This window comes from Jaculus jaculus, chromosome 12 (assembly GCF_020740685.1).
Source record: "Jaculus jaculus isolate mJacJac1 chromosome 12, mJacJac1.mat.Y.cur, whole genome shotgun sequence".
In the NCBI taxonomy this organism is placed as follows: domain Eukaryota; kingdom Metazoa; phylum Chordata; class Mammalia; order Rodentia; family Dipodidae; genus Jaculus; species Jaculus jaculus.
Genome location: NC_059113.1, coordinates 29150911 through 29166059, shown reverse-complemented (window position 1 = coordinate 29166059; position 15149 = coordinate 29150911). Strand labels below are relative to the sequence as shown.

Here is a 15149-nt window from a genome sequence, read left to right as displayed (position 1 = left end):
ACTCCAGTCCCAGGAATAATTCCTTTCCCTTCCTTCCTCTCTGTTTACTTCCTCCCAGTGTGTACCCAATCTTGGAAGGCTGGAAGGTAGGAGGTTTCCTCTAGCCAGCTGTGAGCAGACAGGAACTTTCCAACCACTTGAAAATGGTAGCACCCGATGCCCTGTGCCTTCTCAGTATCCCTGTTGCTCAACCACAGAGACCTTGAACACGCGCTCCCTAGATTCGAACCACGGCCAATCCGTATGGCCGTGTGACTTTGGGCAAGTTACTTCTTTGTCAGTCACCTCATCTGGTGAAAAAGGAAACAAGAAAGAGCCTATGCGTGAGATTCTTGGGAGAAGCCAAGGAATTAATTGGTGTTAGGTACTTAAAACCCAGTGAGATCTTTGTCCTTATTTTGTGTTGAAGATAAGTTCAGGAATATCACATGAATTGACCAGAAAGGCATATGGACAGGCACACGACAAAATATTTGCTGTGTACCCTCTCCACCCCCACAACCCACACACACAGTGTGAATGAAATGAGACAAAAGGGAAGTTCACGATGAGGAAGGGACAAAGATACCAGAGGAGGGCAGTCTGGGTGGGGCATCCAAAGGGTTTGATCTCGTCCATGGTACACTGAAGGCACAGGCCTTCAGCAGTCTGACTTCCTGTAACAAGAAACAGACTTTCTGTAGGGACCCTAGCTTCCCCTCATGTAGCGGCCTTCTGGGGCTGCCTGCCAGGCGGTGGTTGGACTGCGAGAGGACCAGCATCTTTGCTCCAGCCGTCATAGCCCGGGGACAGTCCATTCAGTGTTGGTTGCTATTGCTGTCCTGGTCAGTATTTATTCAGGTAAATAGCTGTAAGGAAAGATGCTGGGTTCTTTCAGCTCTTCCTGCACTGTTGAGCTGCTTAGACTGTGCCTGGAAGGTGAACTAGACAGATGGACAGTGGGGGCCTTAGGAGAAAGAGATAGTAAAGATGAGTCTCATATGCCAACTAGAGCCATTGCTGTGCAGGTGAGTGTCTCCTGGCTCCTGGGAGGCTCTCAAGGCTGATGGGATGAAGCCAGGTCCCTGTGTGCACCAATAACCACCCTGTCAATCAGCCGCTTTGTTTTACAAATCACGAGGAAAGAGACCAGCATTCCACGTTTTCCTTCCTCCCTCTCCTCCTCCCACACCCCGCAGAATCCTGGGCGTGGATAGGATCTTAGTGAAGCCACTGTAGAATTAGAGTGCCCGGTACACGGTCGCCAGCGGAGGTGACATCATTCTGTGCACTTCACCTCTAAGATGCCCTGAATATACTCCCGTGTCCTGACGACTCTGTCCTACAGAAGGCCAAAAGAAAGTTTTAGTGAGAGCACCTCATCTCTGACCATCTGGGTGACCCTAGTCAATTGTTCTTGTTTCCATAGACCTCAGTTGCATAAGCTGTGAGAGGAAGGTCTGGATGTAGATGATTCCTTTTTATTTTTATTTATTTATTTATTTGTTTTGGTTTTTCGAGGTAGGGTCTCACTCTGGCCCAGACTGGAATTCACTATGGAGTCTCAGGGTGGTGTTGAACTCATGGCAATCCTCCTACCTCTGCCTCCCAAGTGCTGGGATTAAAGGCATGCACCACCACGCCTGGCTTATTTATTTTTTTAAGTAGGGTCTCGCTCTAGCCCAGGCTAACCTGGAATTCACTATGGAGTCTCAGGGTGGCCTCAAACTCACAGCAATCCTCTTACCTCTGCCTCCCAAGTGCTGGGATTAAAGGTGTTCACCACCACGCTCAGCCTCCCTTTCTTTTATTTATTTATTTATTTATTTATTTGAATAAGAGAAAGACACACACACACAGAGAATGGGTATGCTAGGGCCTCCAGCTATTGAAAACAAACTCCAAACACATGTGCCACCTTGTGTATCTGGCTTATGAGGGTCCTGAGGAATTGAACCTGAGTCCTTTGGCTTTGCAGACAAGCGCCTTAACCACCGAGTCATCTCTCCAGCCCTAGATGATTTCTCTCTAATGGCCTGTGTATGCCTTGAATCAGTGCTCAGGGACAGAGCTCGGATCTATGGGAGTTGCCCAGCCGTAAACTGTAACCCCACCTGCCCTACATCTGGCCAGCTGACTGGACAGACAGCCTCAGGTGAAGGAAGCAGAGAATGTACGTTGGGGTCACAGGCTTTAGCCAGGCGTAGCTGACCCCAAACATTAACTAGCTGCAGAACTAGACAACGCATTTAACTCTTTGTGCCTCGGTTTTACCACCTCTGGAATGGGAGTGAGGGACCAGGGAGATGGCTCAGTGATTTAAGGCACTTGCTCGCAAAATCTGCCAGCCTGGGTTCAATTCCCCAGCCACCTACATAAAGCCAGACAGGCATTTACTTGCAGCAGCAAAAGACCCTGGTGTACCCAGACACACACGCGCATGCACACGCAAGCAAAAGAATCTGTCTGTCATGTTCTGTTTTGCATCCTGGCATCAGGGCTTTGAACAGGCGACAGCGTCACTCACTAAAAATGTGTCTATTTTTAATTCCCCCATTCTTGGGGTTTTATCCTGCGTCCTGTTATTGTGCTATAAAATACAGTTCACTGGTGGGAAGAACGCCTCTTTAACACTTTCTTTTGGGAATAATATTATGTGTCTCCTCCCCGCCCCCAGTTGAATGCAGAAAGCCCCTTTTCTGAGAGAGAAGTCGTGAGTCTGATTTCTCTGGGAATCCAGCTTACCTGTGATGAGCCTGCGGGCCCGCTCTCTGAAATGTTCCCTCCACTACTGATGGCCTGCTGAGGGAGCCAGGCTGCAGGTCAAGGGAAGCCTTGGTCTGGCAGTCATGGAATACTTTAAAGGATTCAAAAAGACTTGGTCCTTGCCCCAAGAAGAAAACCACTTAGCTAGGGAGACAAGATTTGCATAAATTAAATAACTACAAAAAATGTATTTCAAAGACACTTTGAAAATCAAGTTCTTGCCTTGAAGTTTTAGACTTAGAAGATAGTAAATTCTGAGTGTCCAAGGATGGTGTCCTCTGACGAGGTACCTAATGGGACCTTGAAGGAAAGAAGATGGAATCCACAGACCAGCATGAGGCATAGCCTGGGAATTAGGGACTAGCCAGGCTCAGAAATCCCACAGGGGACAAGAAGGAAAAGAGGAAGAACCTTGTGGGGGGGGGGGGGGGGGCAGGTGGGGAGGTGGGCAGTGAGAAGGAGTGTGCCCGAGTTATGAGTGGGCAGCCTCAGAACTTGGATTCATATTCAAATAATAGCAATCCACGTAAGCCTAGAGGAAGCAGGGGTTGGGGGCTTGTTTATGATTGTTTCCTGCCTAGCTTGCTATTAAATCAGAGACATGTAGCTTCCTTTAAGGCTGATCTGAACTTTATTACTTAACACTATTTGAGTCTTCCAAGTTTAGGGACGTTGATCATCCAAACATGTATTAGCTTCCTATGACTACTGTAATAAAGCGCGAAGTGTTAAGCCGCAAACCGGGTGGGCTAAAGCTACAGAAATGTGGGGCTGGGAAGATGGCTCAGCCTGTAAAATGTTGGCCACCCAAGCATGAGGACCCGAGTTCGGATCCCCAGCACCCACGTAAGAGCTGAGTGTGGCAGCACATGCCTGTCACCCCAGTCCTGGGAAGGTGGAGTGGGGGGGTTCCTGGGGCTTGATTGCCAGCTAGTCTAGCCTTGTCTCAAAAATAAGGTGGAGGGCTGGCGAGATGGCTTAGTGGTTAAGGTGCTTTCCTGCAAAGCCCAAGGACCCATGTTCTACTCTCCAGATCCCACATTAGCCAGGTGCACAAAGTGAGGCACATACTTACTAGGTGGCCCAATCTGGAGTTCGATTACAGTGGCTGAGGCCCTAGTGTGCCAATTCTCTCTCTCTCTCTCTCTCTTGTTTGCTCTCTCTAAATATAAAATACATATACAATGTGTATATATATATAGTGGAGAGCAATTGAGGAGGCCACCTAACATCAACCTCTGGCCTCCACACGCACATGCGCACATGGACATATGTACCTGCATACACATGAATATGTGCATACATAAACAAACTTCTCCCCACCCCCCCGCAAAACAAAACAACACAAAACCAAAAAAAAAAAAAAACAAACATAAATTTGTCATCTCTCAGGAAGCCTGAAACCTGAAGGAAGGGTGAGCAAGGCGGCATGCTTTGTGAAGGGCCTGGCTCGCAGCCCCAGCCCCTCATCTCTCCTCTGTCTGCAGGGCTTCCTTGCCCTTGCGCGCCTCCCTTTCTGTCCTCTCCACACTCGGGGCGCGAGGTTTAGGGCCAGCCTGGGAAATCTAGGCTGATCTCATCTCCAGAGCCGCAACTTCGTGACTAACATAAGGAACTATTTTCCAATTGAGGATACAGCCCATGGGGTGCCAGCTTGCCTTTGGGGTATAGCGTCCAGTGTACTGATGCATATTCTCCAGGGGTGTGACACAGACAGACAGACAGACCTGCCCCCTGGGAGAGAGGAAGCCGCCGGGCTGAATGGCTCGTACACATCTACACGTCATGGTGTGTCACGGGGCCACTCTTAACTTGGTCAGTGCAGTCTTGTAGGGCCTACGTGCCAAGCACCATGCACACGCTGCTTACAGTGTGTCACTGTCCCGAAGCACCCACAAGGGTAGGCAAAGTTTCCTCTCCCCTCCATCTTACAAATCAGGAAATGAGAGCCAAGGGTGCTGGCTGGACCCCGGGGAAGCTGCTCTGCGCCTTGCCACACTCCAGGCCTCTGCTCCCCTCTGCCCTTGTCTGCATTAGCACCCTGTCACCTGCTGCCCCGGCTTTCAGTCTCTGGGAGGCAGCAGGATCTTGCCATGTGTGTGGCACGTGGCCAAGCACAGAGAAGGAAGGGGAGAAGAAATGTGCCAGTGTGATAAGGACCACAACTGACGGGCAGGAGACCCGGGAGGTTACGCTTGTGCCTTGCAGAGCCGAGCTGTCTGCCTTGGCGTCTGGCTGTGCCTCTTCCCTCCTGCGTGACATCGTGTAGTCACCTCAGCTCTGTGGGCCTCGGTGACTTCGTCTATAAAATGGGAACTGCACTGGTACTTGCCTCTTGGGCTTTTAACTGAAGATGGAGGAGTGTGTGGTGTGTGTGTTTGCTGTTTATTTCCAACAAGATAGCCTCCCAGAGCCCAGGCCAGCTTCCTTTTGCTCCTGTGTTCACCAGCTGCTGGCTGCAGTGTCTGCATGATAGCCTGGTCTTCCGCAAAAGTGGAAGCCCGCTTGGCCTACTAGGACTGTGGTGCCAGCTACTCAGAAGGCTGATGCCAGGTCAAGTTCAAGGCCTGCATGGGCTTCAGAGAGAGTTCAAAGGTCGGCCTGGGTAACTTATCAAGACCCTGTCTCAAAATTTAAAAAAAAAAACAAAAAAAAAACACTTGGGAGGTCGAGGTAGGAGGATTGCTGTGAGTTCAAAGACACCCTGAGACTACATAGTGAATTCTAGGTCAGCCTGGACTATAGCAAGTCCCTACCTCAAAAAACAAACAAACATTTAGACATAAATACAAAACAGGGTGGGATGGAACAGTTGGGACTGTAGTCCAATAAAAGAGAGCTTGTGAGGATCTAGGATCAATCCCCAATAGTGAAAGAAATAAGCAAAACTCACAAAGGCACTGAAACATGGATATTTGCCATTGGAACTGTTTAGGAACGTTCTCAAAGGCTGGACTCTCCTGCAACCTCACCAAAGAAGCTCTCTCTAAGTACTCGAAGGAGGGAAGCCTGAGCTCTAAGGCAGCTGCCTATCTAGGCCCTAGCCTATGCCAGCCAGGGCCAAAGTGTGCTCACACAACTCCGGGGGATGCTGTGGGCATCAGGGTACCCTAGTGAGGGGAAAGGCCACTGAACAGGGACTCGTCCTGCGGTGACGCTCACGCCTTGTTGTCTTCCCCGCAGGCGGACGCTGCTACCAGCTTCCTGAGGGCAGCGCGCTCAGGTAACCTGGACAAGGCTCTGGATCACCTGCGCAATGGGGTGGACATTAACACCTGTAACCAGGTAAGTGGGCGGAGCATTCTCTCTGAAAAAGGGCTCCTGCCAGGTGCCATTCCCTGAGATCTTTGGAACTGGCCCTGCTGACCTTTCCCCAGAGCCTCAGCAGTCCCCAGAGCGTCTGCCTATGGGGGCCCAACCTTCTGATCACTTTGCTGTGGCCCCGGGCCCCACAGAGAGGCTGCCTCCTGTGCCTGTGGTGGAAGCTATGTTTGGGCTGCTGTTGCCTTCTTAGAAGTTTCTCTGCATTCCTGATGTGGAAACATGGCCTTTGAAAGGGCTGGTAAGATGGCTTAGCCGTTAAGTGCTTGCCGGTGAATCCTAAGGACCCTGGTGCGAGGCTTGAGTCCCCAGGACCCACATAAACCAGATATATAAAGTGGCCCATGCATCTGGAGTTTGTTTGCAGTGGCTGGAGGCCCTGGTATGCCCATTCTCTCTCTATCTGCCTCTTTATCTCTCTGTCTATGGCTCTCACATAAATAAATTTTTAAAAATGGAGTGGAAGAAGGTCTTTAAAGGGTGCTGGGTCAGCAAGTCAGTAAATGCAGTAAGTGCCCTTGGTCTCTCAGCAGCTTTGATGGTTCCCATTGGGAGCAGGGAAGGGAATAGGTAACCAAGGGTTCTTGGTTGTGGAGGAGACCATCCTGACTCAGGCCTGGTAGCTTGTACCTGGTCTCCCTCTGATGCTGTCAGATGGAAGCTCTGTCCCCAGCAAATAAGCTCTGCCTTCTCCCCTGGCCCTGGCAATGCTGTGCTTTCGGTCTGGGGGATCTGGAGCCTTTGAGGGCCTCCCAGAAGTGAACATCTATAGTATTTGTTCTTCTGTGACTGGCTTCTTTACCTTGGCACAGTATCCTCGTGGTTCTTCTGTGTGGTCGAGGCTTGCTTGGTAGGGGCAGATGCCCAGTGTGAAAGTTAAGTATCTCTGCCTCCTTCCTCACCTTGTCCTCTCCCTGCCCCTGCTGCTGCAGGCTCTGCGACCCGCTTGAGGCTAAGGGGGTCTTGGGCTAGCTTCAATCCACAGCTAAAAGAGCAGAGAGGACCAGATGGGTCAGGCAGGTGGTGGGGCATGGGACATGATTCCAGGCCTGTGGCAGTTAATTGGCAGAGCGGGGAGGTTTAGACTTGAATATGCGGGCTGGGTGAGGACAAGGAAGCCCTTCTCCCTTCACCCAGGAAGGCTCACAGCTGTGCACGCACACACAGACGTCTAGCTACTCAGGGATTGAGCCGAATGCCCCTTGCAGAGGGAGGGGTGCTTTGAATGCTCTGCTCTGGGCAAGGAGGCTATAGAAGGAAGGCCTGCAGACAAGACGCAAGTCTTGGTTGACAAGGCTCAGAGAGGGGTCTGGCATCCTCTACCCTTAGCCGCAGAAGCAGATGCCCCCAGGTGACCCCTCTCAGGATGCGTGGCCAGGTGCTGCAGAGCGAGTCCAGAGAGGTTTGCCATGTCCATGCTGCGGCTGAGCTTCTGGGGGAGCCAGACACCCACCGGAGCCTTCTGAGGGTCAGGCTTCTACTCACAGAGAAACCTACTCAATTGACATGGGGACAGCTGAGCATGGGGGGCTGAGCCTGGCTCGTCATCTGTGAGAATGGAGGGTTTGGTGACAGCCGGCAATGGCTTCTTCCAGATTTGATGGCTTTCCTTCAGGGGAACTGCCTCAGGGCTCACCGTCCCACTTCTGACTGCCTTGTCCTCTGTGGAGGTGACCAGTTATTGTCTGCCCCTTGTTGACACTTTTTCTGATAGGCTCAATAGCAGTGACAAGGTGTAGCTAGCCATGTATACAGATGTGTGGGTGGTGTTAGGGGAGGGTTCCCGTCTCAGGCTGACTCTAATTCCTTACAGAGCAGACATTGCCCACCTCACCAAGGAAATGGTGGGCGGAGAATAAGAGAACCCCACTATGGTGCAAAGCCTCTTGTGGTGGGTTTATTCCCAGGGCAGTCCCCCCACCACCCCCAGATCTGAGTCTCTTCTGTGCCGGGGTTCATAGCCAATGACAGCTGCAGCAGGGCGGGGCCTGAAAAGAAGCTAATGGCTGTGCCGAGCCCTGGCTGGCAGTTTGGTGCATCAGGGCCTCATTACAGATATCAGCGCCCCATGAGGACAATGCTGCTGCTTTCCCCTGGTCCAGAGCCCCTTGTGGCAGTGCCGGGACATTCTCTGTGATGTGCACCCACTGTTGGCAGATTGACGCGGGCCTTTGTCCTGGGATCAGGGCTGGGAATTTGCTTCTGGATGATCTCAGCTGATGGCCGTGCTGGGCGTGACACCACCCAGGCTCCTCCTTATGTGAGCAATACACTCTCAGAGTACATGGCTGGGTGGAATGAGGGGTGTTTGCCCCAAGAGGAAGCAATCACTCTAGAGAGTGTACCAAGAAGAGCTCTCAGCTTATGTGAGAGCCACAAATCCTCGGGGCAGGACAGGCTCCTTTTTGCATGGACCAGATCTCTGAATTCTTATCAGCATCATTATTCTGTTTATAGAAGACACACCAGAGTGCACACCCACACCCCAGTGTCTTTATACAAATGCCTCACTCTTTCATTTATCCCAGCACAGTGAGAGTTCTAGCATCCCATAGCGGGTGTCTTCCTATGGCTCTCCGCGCGCACGCGTGGACTGTCGGACTGTAGAGACACAGGAGTAAAAGACCCCCCCTCCCAGGGCAGCGAGAGCTGATAACTGAATAATTATGTATGACTGAGGTCTTGATGGCAAGGCCTAGAATATTCTAAGAGTAGATAAGAGGTCTGACGTAGACTTGGAAGTTGGAGGTTACCATGAGCTGAGGGATAGGCTGGGGTTAAAGAGGTGAAGGAAAAGAAGCTCATTCCGTCTGTCTGTCTGTCTGTCTGTCTTACGGATGGCCAACGTGGGTGAGTGCAGACAGCCAAGGATCATGTGGGGCGAGGCTGGGGCAAAGCAAGAGCTGGACATCCAGCAACGGAGACATTACACCCCAGGGTCGGAGGAGTATGTGTCTGAATGTGTGTGCATTGTGCATGCGTGTGTGTGTGTGCATGCGTGTGTGTGCGTGCGTGAGCGTGCCTGCCTGCTGCTCCAGTCCTTAACCTTCACCTTGGAGTTTCTGAATGAGGGGGAATGAATCGGAGGGCGGGGACAGTGTGGCCAGGGGACAGCTATGAGGAGTGCCTAAGAGCTTGAAGCGATGGCTACTCACCCTGAGGAGTAGAGAGGCACTTCAAGCAGTGGACAACCTGTGCAGCTCCTAGTGTGTCCTGGTTGAACGTCCCCACTGCTTGCAGAAGCCTTATGAGGAATTCTCGTCTTTATAGTGAGAGCTAAGGAAAGGGAACCATGGATTCTCCCATAGCCGCTGCGCCGTCATCACAGGGCAGCCATAAAGCGGTCACACTGGTCACGGTGTGGAAAACAGACGCTGGATGCATAAGTGATGTAGGCTGGTCATGAGACTGTTACAGTCGGCCATTGGGACGTTGCTGGTAGCTTGGATAAAAGCCATGGCTGTAGGTATGGAACAGAGCCAGCAGGCCTGGATGATGAACTGGACAGGGAAGGGTAGGGAAAGAACTTCCAGAATGACCCAAGGGCTTGGGGGGACAGGACACTGCAACAGGCATGCCAGAAGCAGACACAACATGTGAACGGTGAGGAGTCATGAGCTGAGCAGTGTGTGTCTTGGTGGGGAGATCTTCAGAGTCCACGTAGTCATCAAACAATGGGTATTGAACTTGGAACCCGGATAGCAGGACCAAGCAGAAATAGTGCCCGAAGGTGGCATGGCCTTTGAGGAGGTTAGATGCTTGCTGGGGTCATGAAGAGAGACAGACGTAAGGCATACCAAATCCAACCTCACCCACGTCTGTGCCCACCATTCTACATGGGTCATGCCACAAGTTTATTAAATGGCTTCTTTGTTGCCAGGTCCCTTTCTAGTCAGAACACATGACAGGCCATGCTCTTGGCATTTGTGGGCTGGTAAAGGAGAGACACCAGCCGAAGAGAGTAGATCACTGAAGAATGTTAGCTGAGGAGAAGTGCCCTGGAGGAGAAGGGTAAAGGGCTTGCTTTAGGTGGCGTTGTTAGGGGGACAACCTTTGAGAGGCCTGGAGGAAGAAGGCAGAACCATGTGGTGTCTGTGAGCGACGTTTCTGGAAGAGGGAAGAGGTGTGTAAAGTCCCGGAGCCAGGAGGAACCTGTTTTGTTTCAGGAGCAGCAGAAACAACAGTGTCAGGGACCATATGATCTAAGGGAAAAGCTTTAGTGGCGAATCAGAGAAGCAGCCGAGTCTATAAGGGACTTGCAGGCCACGGGACCAGGGGCAGAACAGGGAGGCCAAGGCAGTGGCCGGTGTTCCCTTCTGTGGTGGCATGGGGAAGGGTGAGATGGTGAAGCAGGGCAGAAAATCAGTGGATATTCAGGTGTGACTTGGATGTGGTAGTCTCAGCACAGGGCCCTTCATTCAGCCCACTGTTGTTGACTATTATTATTATTATTATTATTTATGCAGCCCTTATTATTCTTGCCACTGCATTAATCACATAGTGTTTCAACTCTCAGCTCAAAAGCCATTATGAAGGCATCACTTGTCTCCACAGTTTAAAGTACTTCCTGCCTTTGAAATTCATCAGGCACTCTTCCTCTCAACCCAGGGCCTCTGGAATGTTAGGCCAGTGCTCCACCACTGGTCTGTATCCCCCACCCTCCCCCAGCCTTTTGTTCTGCACTGAGGATGGAGCCCAGGGTCTTGCGCACGCTAGGCAAGGGCTCTACCACTGAGCTACAGCCCAGTCCTTGATTTTTTTTTTTTTTTTGAGACAGAGTCTTGCTATGTAGCCCAGGCTGGCCTTGAACTACTGCATCAGCTCCTGAGTGCTGGGATCCCAGGCATGGTCTCTATGCCCAGCACTTGAAGCCTCTTTTGTGGCCCAGTGGGACCTTCTCTGTAGCATAGTGGTACCGGGCGTGCCTGTGGTCTGGCCGGCTGAGCCATATCAGGACTGAGTCCATGGCTCATTGGCTTGGCCTCCCCACCCTGCCTGGCATGGGGCACTTTGGGCAGGGGCTCTGATGCCTGCTGGAATCACCAGCCTGATCATATAACACTCACAAGTCCCCATCTCACACATCCAGTCTCCTGACTCAACCAGAAATCATTCCATTAAATCAAAGTATTTTATTATGAAGACTGTGGCCATTAAAAATAACAATGAGGGCTGGAGAGGTGGCTTAGCGGTTAAGCGCTTGCCTGTGAAGCCTAAGGACCCCGGTTCGAGGCTCGGTTCCCCAGGACCCACGTTAGCCAGATGCACAAGGGGGCGCACGCATCTGGAGTTCGTTTGCCATGGCTGGAGGCCCTGGAGTGCCCATTCTCTCTCTATCTGCATCTTTCTCTCTCTGTCACTCTCAAATACATAAATAAAAATGAACAAAAAATATTTTTAAAAAATAACAACGAAACACTTTCTGGGGGCTGGGGATATGACTCAGTGAGTAAGCACGTGGTGTGCAAGAACGAGGACCCACGCTCAGATCCCTAGCACCCATGTACAAGCCGCAGCCCATGCTGGGGGGTAGAGGCGGGGAAATCCCTGGGGCTTGCTGGCTAGCTAGTCCAGCCAAATTGGTGCGCTCCAGATTCAGTGAGAGAGCCTGTCTCAAAAAAAAAAAAAAAAAGGCAGAGAGCTATTGATGCGAGAGCCATTGATGCAGACACCCATCAACCCTTGGTCTCCGCACGCAAGCACACACATGCCCACCCACACACACAAGAGCATGCACACACACGTACACATGGTGGTGGTTTCAGTGGATGTCCCCCATAGACTCAAGGGTTTTATGGAGGCTTGTAACTTGGGTCTCCAGCTGCCGGCCGGAGGAGGTGTCACTGGGGACAGATCCTGGAGTCCATATTTGAGGTGTCACTGAGGGCGGGTCTGATTTCCAGCCCCTAGGTGTGAAAGGGCAGCCTGAGGGCTTGTGCTTGCTGCTTTTGGTTTTTTAAGGGCTGTTTGGTTGTTTCTGTCTGCTTGGGTGTACGGAAGCAGCTTCTCCGCCATTGATGGAACTTTCCACCCCTAGAACTGTGAGCTTGAAATAAACCCCTTCCTCCCATAAGCTGTATCTGGTTTGGATGTTCATCCCAACAACATGGAGCTGTCTAAACACACGTGAACCATGTAAACTTACACATACAAAAAAAAGTACTTTCTGGGGTGAGGTGATTGGCGTTTCGTATTTACCAGCTAGCCAGATGAAAAGAAGCAAGAAATGAGCCATCAAAGCAGCCCATGCTCATTTCTAGACATGCCCCATGGAAGCCATGCTCTGGACCCTCCTAAGGGTGACCATAGGGCTGTGCCTGCAACCCAGGTGAGGGCTGATAGGCTGGGGCAGAAAGATCCCGAGTTCATGGAGACCTTGTCTCACAAACAACACTGGGGCTGGGCGTGGTGGCACACGCCTTTAATCCCAGCACACTGGAGGCAGAAGTAGGAGGATCACCGTGAGTTCAAGGCCACTCTGAGACTACATAGTGAATTCCAGCTCAGCCTGGGGTATAGTGAAAACCAAAAAAAAAAAAAAAAAAAAAAAAACCCTGAAACAACAAAAACAGTTTCTGAGCTCATTTGTTTGTTCATGTCTGCCAACACATGCTGAGGGCACGTACGATGGCTGCACGTTATGCTTGACTAGCAATGGTAAATTCAGACGTTGCCCTCACAGACTGACGCACAGAAGGAAGCCTGCGTGCCCGTGGGAGCTGCGGGCGCAGTGGTCTGCCTGCCACACGGGGCCGCGGGGCCGCTGAGCTGCGCTGAGTACAGACCCCTGCCCGCTCTGTTCTTGTTCATGGTCTCGGAGGGGTGGTGGCATGCCAGTGAGGGAAAGGAAGGTCTCAAAGGAGGAATACAAGTTTCTAGATACAGAATTGGGGAGCAGGGGTCACAGCAAGATCAGGCCTGCCCAAGGGTGGGGAAGTGGGCTCCATGGGGCTGGGGTGCATGCGGTGAAGGAGGGTGAGGTGAGTGGCCCTTGAGCTTGGGAGGCCAGTTCTAGACCAGGACAGAAAGCTTGTTACTGTCCTGTCCTGTCGTTTCTGTCTCTTATGTATTTATTTGAAAGAGAGAGAGAGAATGGGCACGCCAGGGCCTCCAGCCACTACAAACCAACTCCGGACACATGCACCATCTTGAACATCTCTCTTACATGGGTTCTGGGTAATCGAACCTGGGTCCTTTGGCTTTGTTGGCAAGTGCCTTAACTGCTAAGCCATCTCTCTAGCCTTCATCTGATTCTTAAAACTAGAGGTAGGCATAGAAATGGCATTAGAACACATGGTTCCAGATGCTGCTTGCACACCACAGTCATGCAGGAAACCTTCATGCTGTGATGCTAGGAAGACATTAAACCTTCTTAGGCTCTGGAATAGTGATGAGGGAGAGAGAAGAAGTTGTCTCTGCAGCCTCCACCGGGAGGTGAGAGTCTTGCTTGCAGTTCAGGGAGATAGGAAGCAGTACAAGGCCACTATGCCTGTTCTAGAGCCTTCTGAAGCTCTGAAGAGAGCCTGAGTGGAGAAGATGGGAGCTGGAAGCCTCTGGAAGACTGTTTCAAATAAACGAATTGCTGTTGTGTTCGGGTTAGGAACTAATCCAGCTGATATTCATCTTACTAATTATAAGAGCCAACTGACAGCTGGAAAGTAAGTTGGTTCCTTGTCACACAGAGGAGTACTCCTTGTGTTTGATCACCACAGATGTCAGCTCCACGGTGTCTCTGTTCTGCCATCCAAAGCCCATCCCAGCCATGACCACTTTATATTCCCACTCTTCCCTTACAAGGTGGCCAGAGCAGATGCTGGACAGGTGAGGCCAAGAAGGTGAAGAGTTTTGTGGGTGCAGGGCCTGCAACCACCAGCTCACAGCAAGCTGTGCTCCACAGGACGCATCTGAAGGCTGAAGCCGAGGCCACTGTACCTTGAGACGCCTGCCAAGACTGCTTTCATAGTTTCCTCCCATCCAGTGAAGGAAACAGAAGGTTAATTGAATAGCTCAGTTACATAAACTTGCCCATTTGTAGCCAACAGAGATGTCTCCTGCATCCTAGGGACTAGGAAAAGGGTGACTAGTATTGTCAGGAACGATCTAGAATGCAGTACAAGGAACACATATCCTTTAAACTTCATTTTATGGTGCGGTGGCTGTGAGTTTACAGTGTGAAGGGCAGATGTGATCCTCTTACTTGTGAGAGACTAGGTGAAAACAGAGGGCTGTATATGCAGCAGGGTGTGCAGATGTGCACACCAGGCCCAGGCTGGGACCTGATTACAAAAGAAAACAGGACCTCAAAAAAGCCAAGCCAGCCAGGTGTGGTGGCGCACTTCTTTAATCCCAGCACTTGGCAGGCCAAGGTAGGAGGATCATTGTGAGTTTGAGACTGCATAGTGAATTCCTGCTCAGCCTGGGCTAGAGCGAGACCCTGGAATTTTGCAGAAGAGGGGACGGAAGGAAGAGCCATGTGGTGGGAGGGAATATTCAGAGGCATTGCACCCCCACAATAGCTGACTTCTGTTTTCACAGCTCATAACCCACAACTGCATGGGGAATACCAGCAATCCCACTAAGGAGGCCCCTCAGTGGAATGGGGGCAGGGAGGAGGGAAATGGTCATGCCAAAATAGGATGTGTCTATACAAAGATTCTACTTAAAAATAATAAATTTTAAAAAATCAAGCCTTTGGGGTCACAAGGGTGCAAGAGCAGATAAATGTGATTTTATGCAATGGAACCATAGGAACATGGTCCAATGAGCAATTCACCTTTTGGAAATAGGGTATCACATGGCAGAGAGAGGCAGGAACTCTTGCTGAGGACCATGTCCCTTCACCCCAGCCTCGAAGAGACTGCTTTGTCTGGTTGGCAGAGGAAAGATGAACATGAAGTTGCTCTGGCAATAGACGGTGGATATGACTTAGCCTGGAAACCTGGACATTTGATGGTGTAGCAGACAGCTTCAGGTTCACTGAGATGAACTTCCAGACCAGGCACAGTTATGGAGGAAGGGATATTTATTGAAGCTTACAGATCCAGGGGAAGTTCCATAAATGGCAGAAGAAGCTGGCCTGCCTT

At 51.1% G+C, this 15149-nt stretch overlaps 1 protein-coding gene across 10 annotated transcripts in view; it reads left to right on the top strand.

Moving 5' to 3' along the window:
• Ank1 (ankyrin 1) overlaps positions 1 to 15149 on the top strand; it is a 241506-nt gene that overhangs the window by 139156 nt on the left and 87201 nt on the right. For all 10 annotated transcript variants that reach the window (XM_045131509.1, XM_045131511.1, XM_045131506.1 and 7 more), the window contains exon 2: positions 5929 to 6030. In XM_045131509.1, the coding sequence (XP_044987444.1) occupies positions 5929 to 6030 (102 nt within the window). The remainder of the gene's footprint in view (positions 1 to 5928; positions 6031 to 15149) is intronic.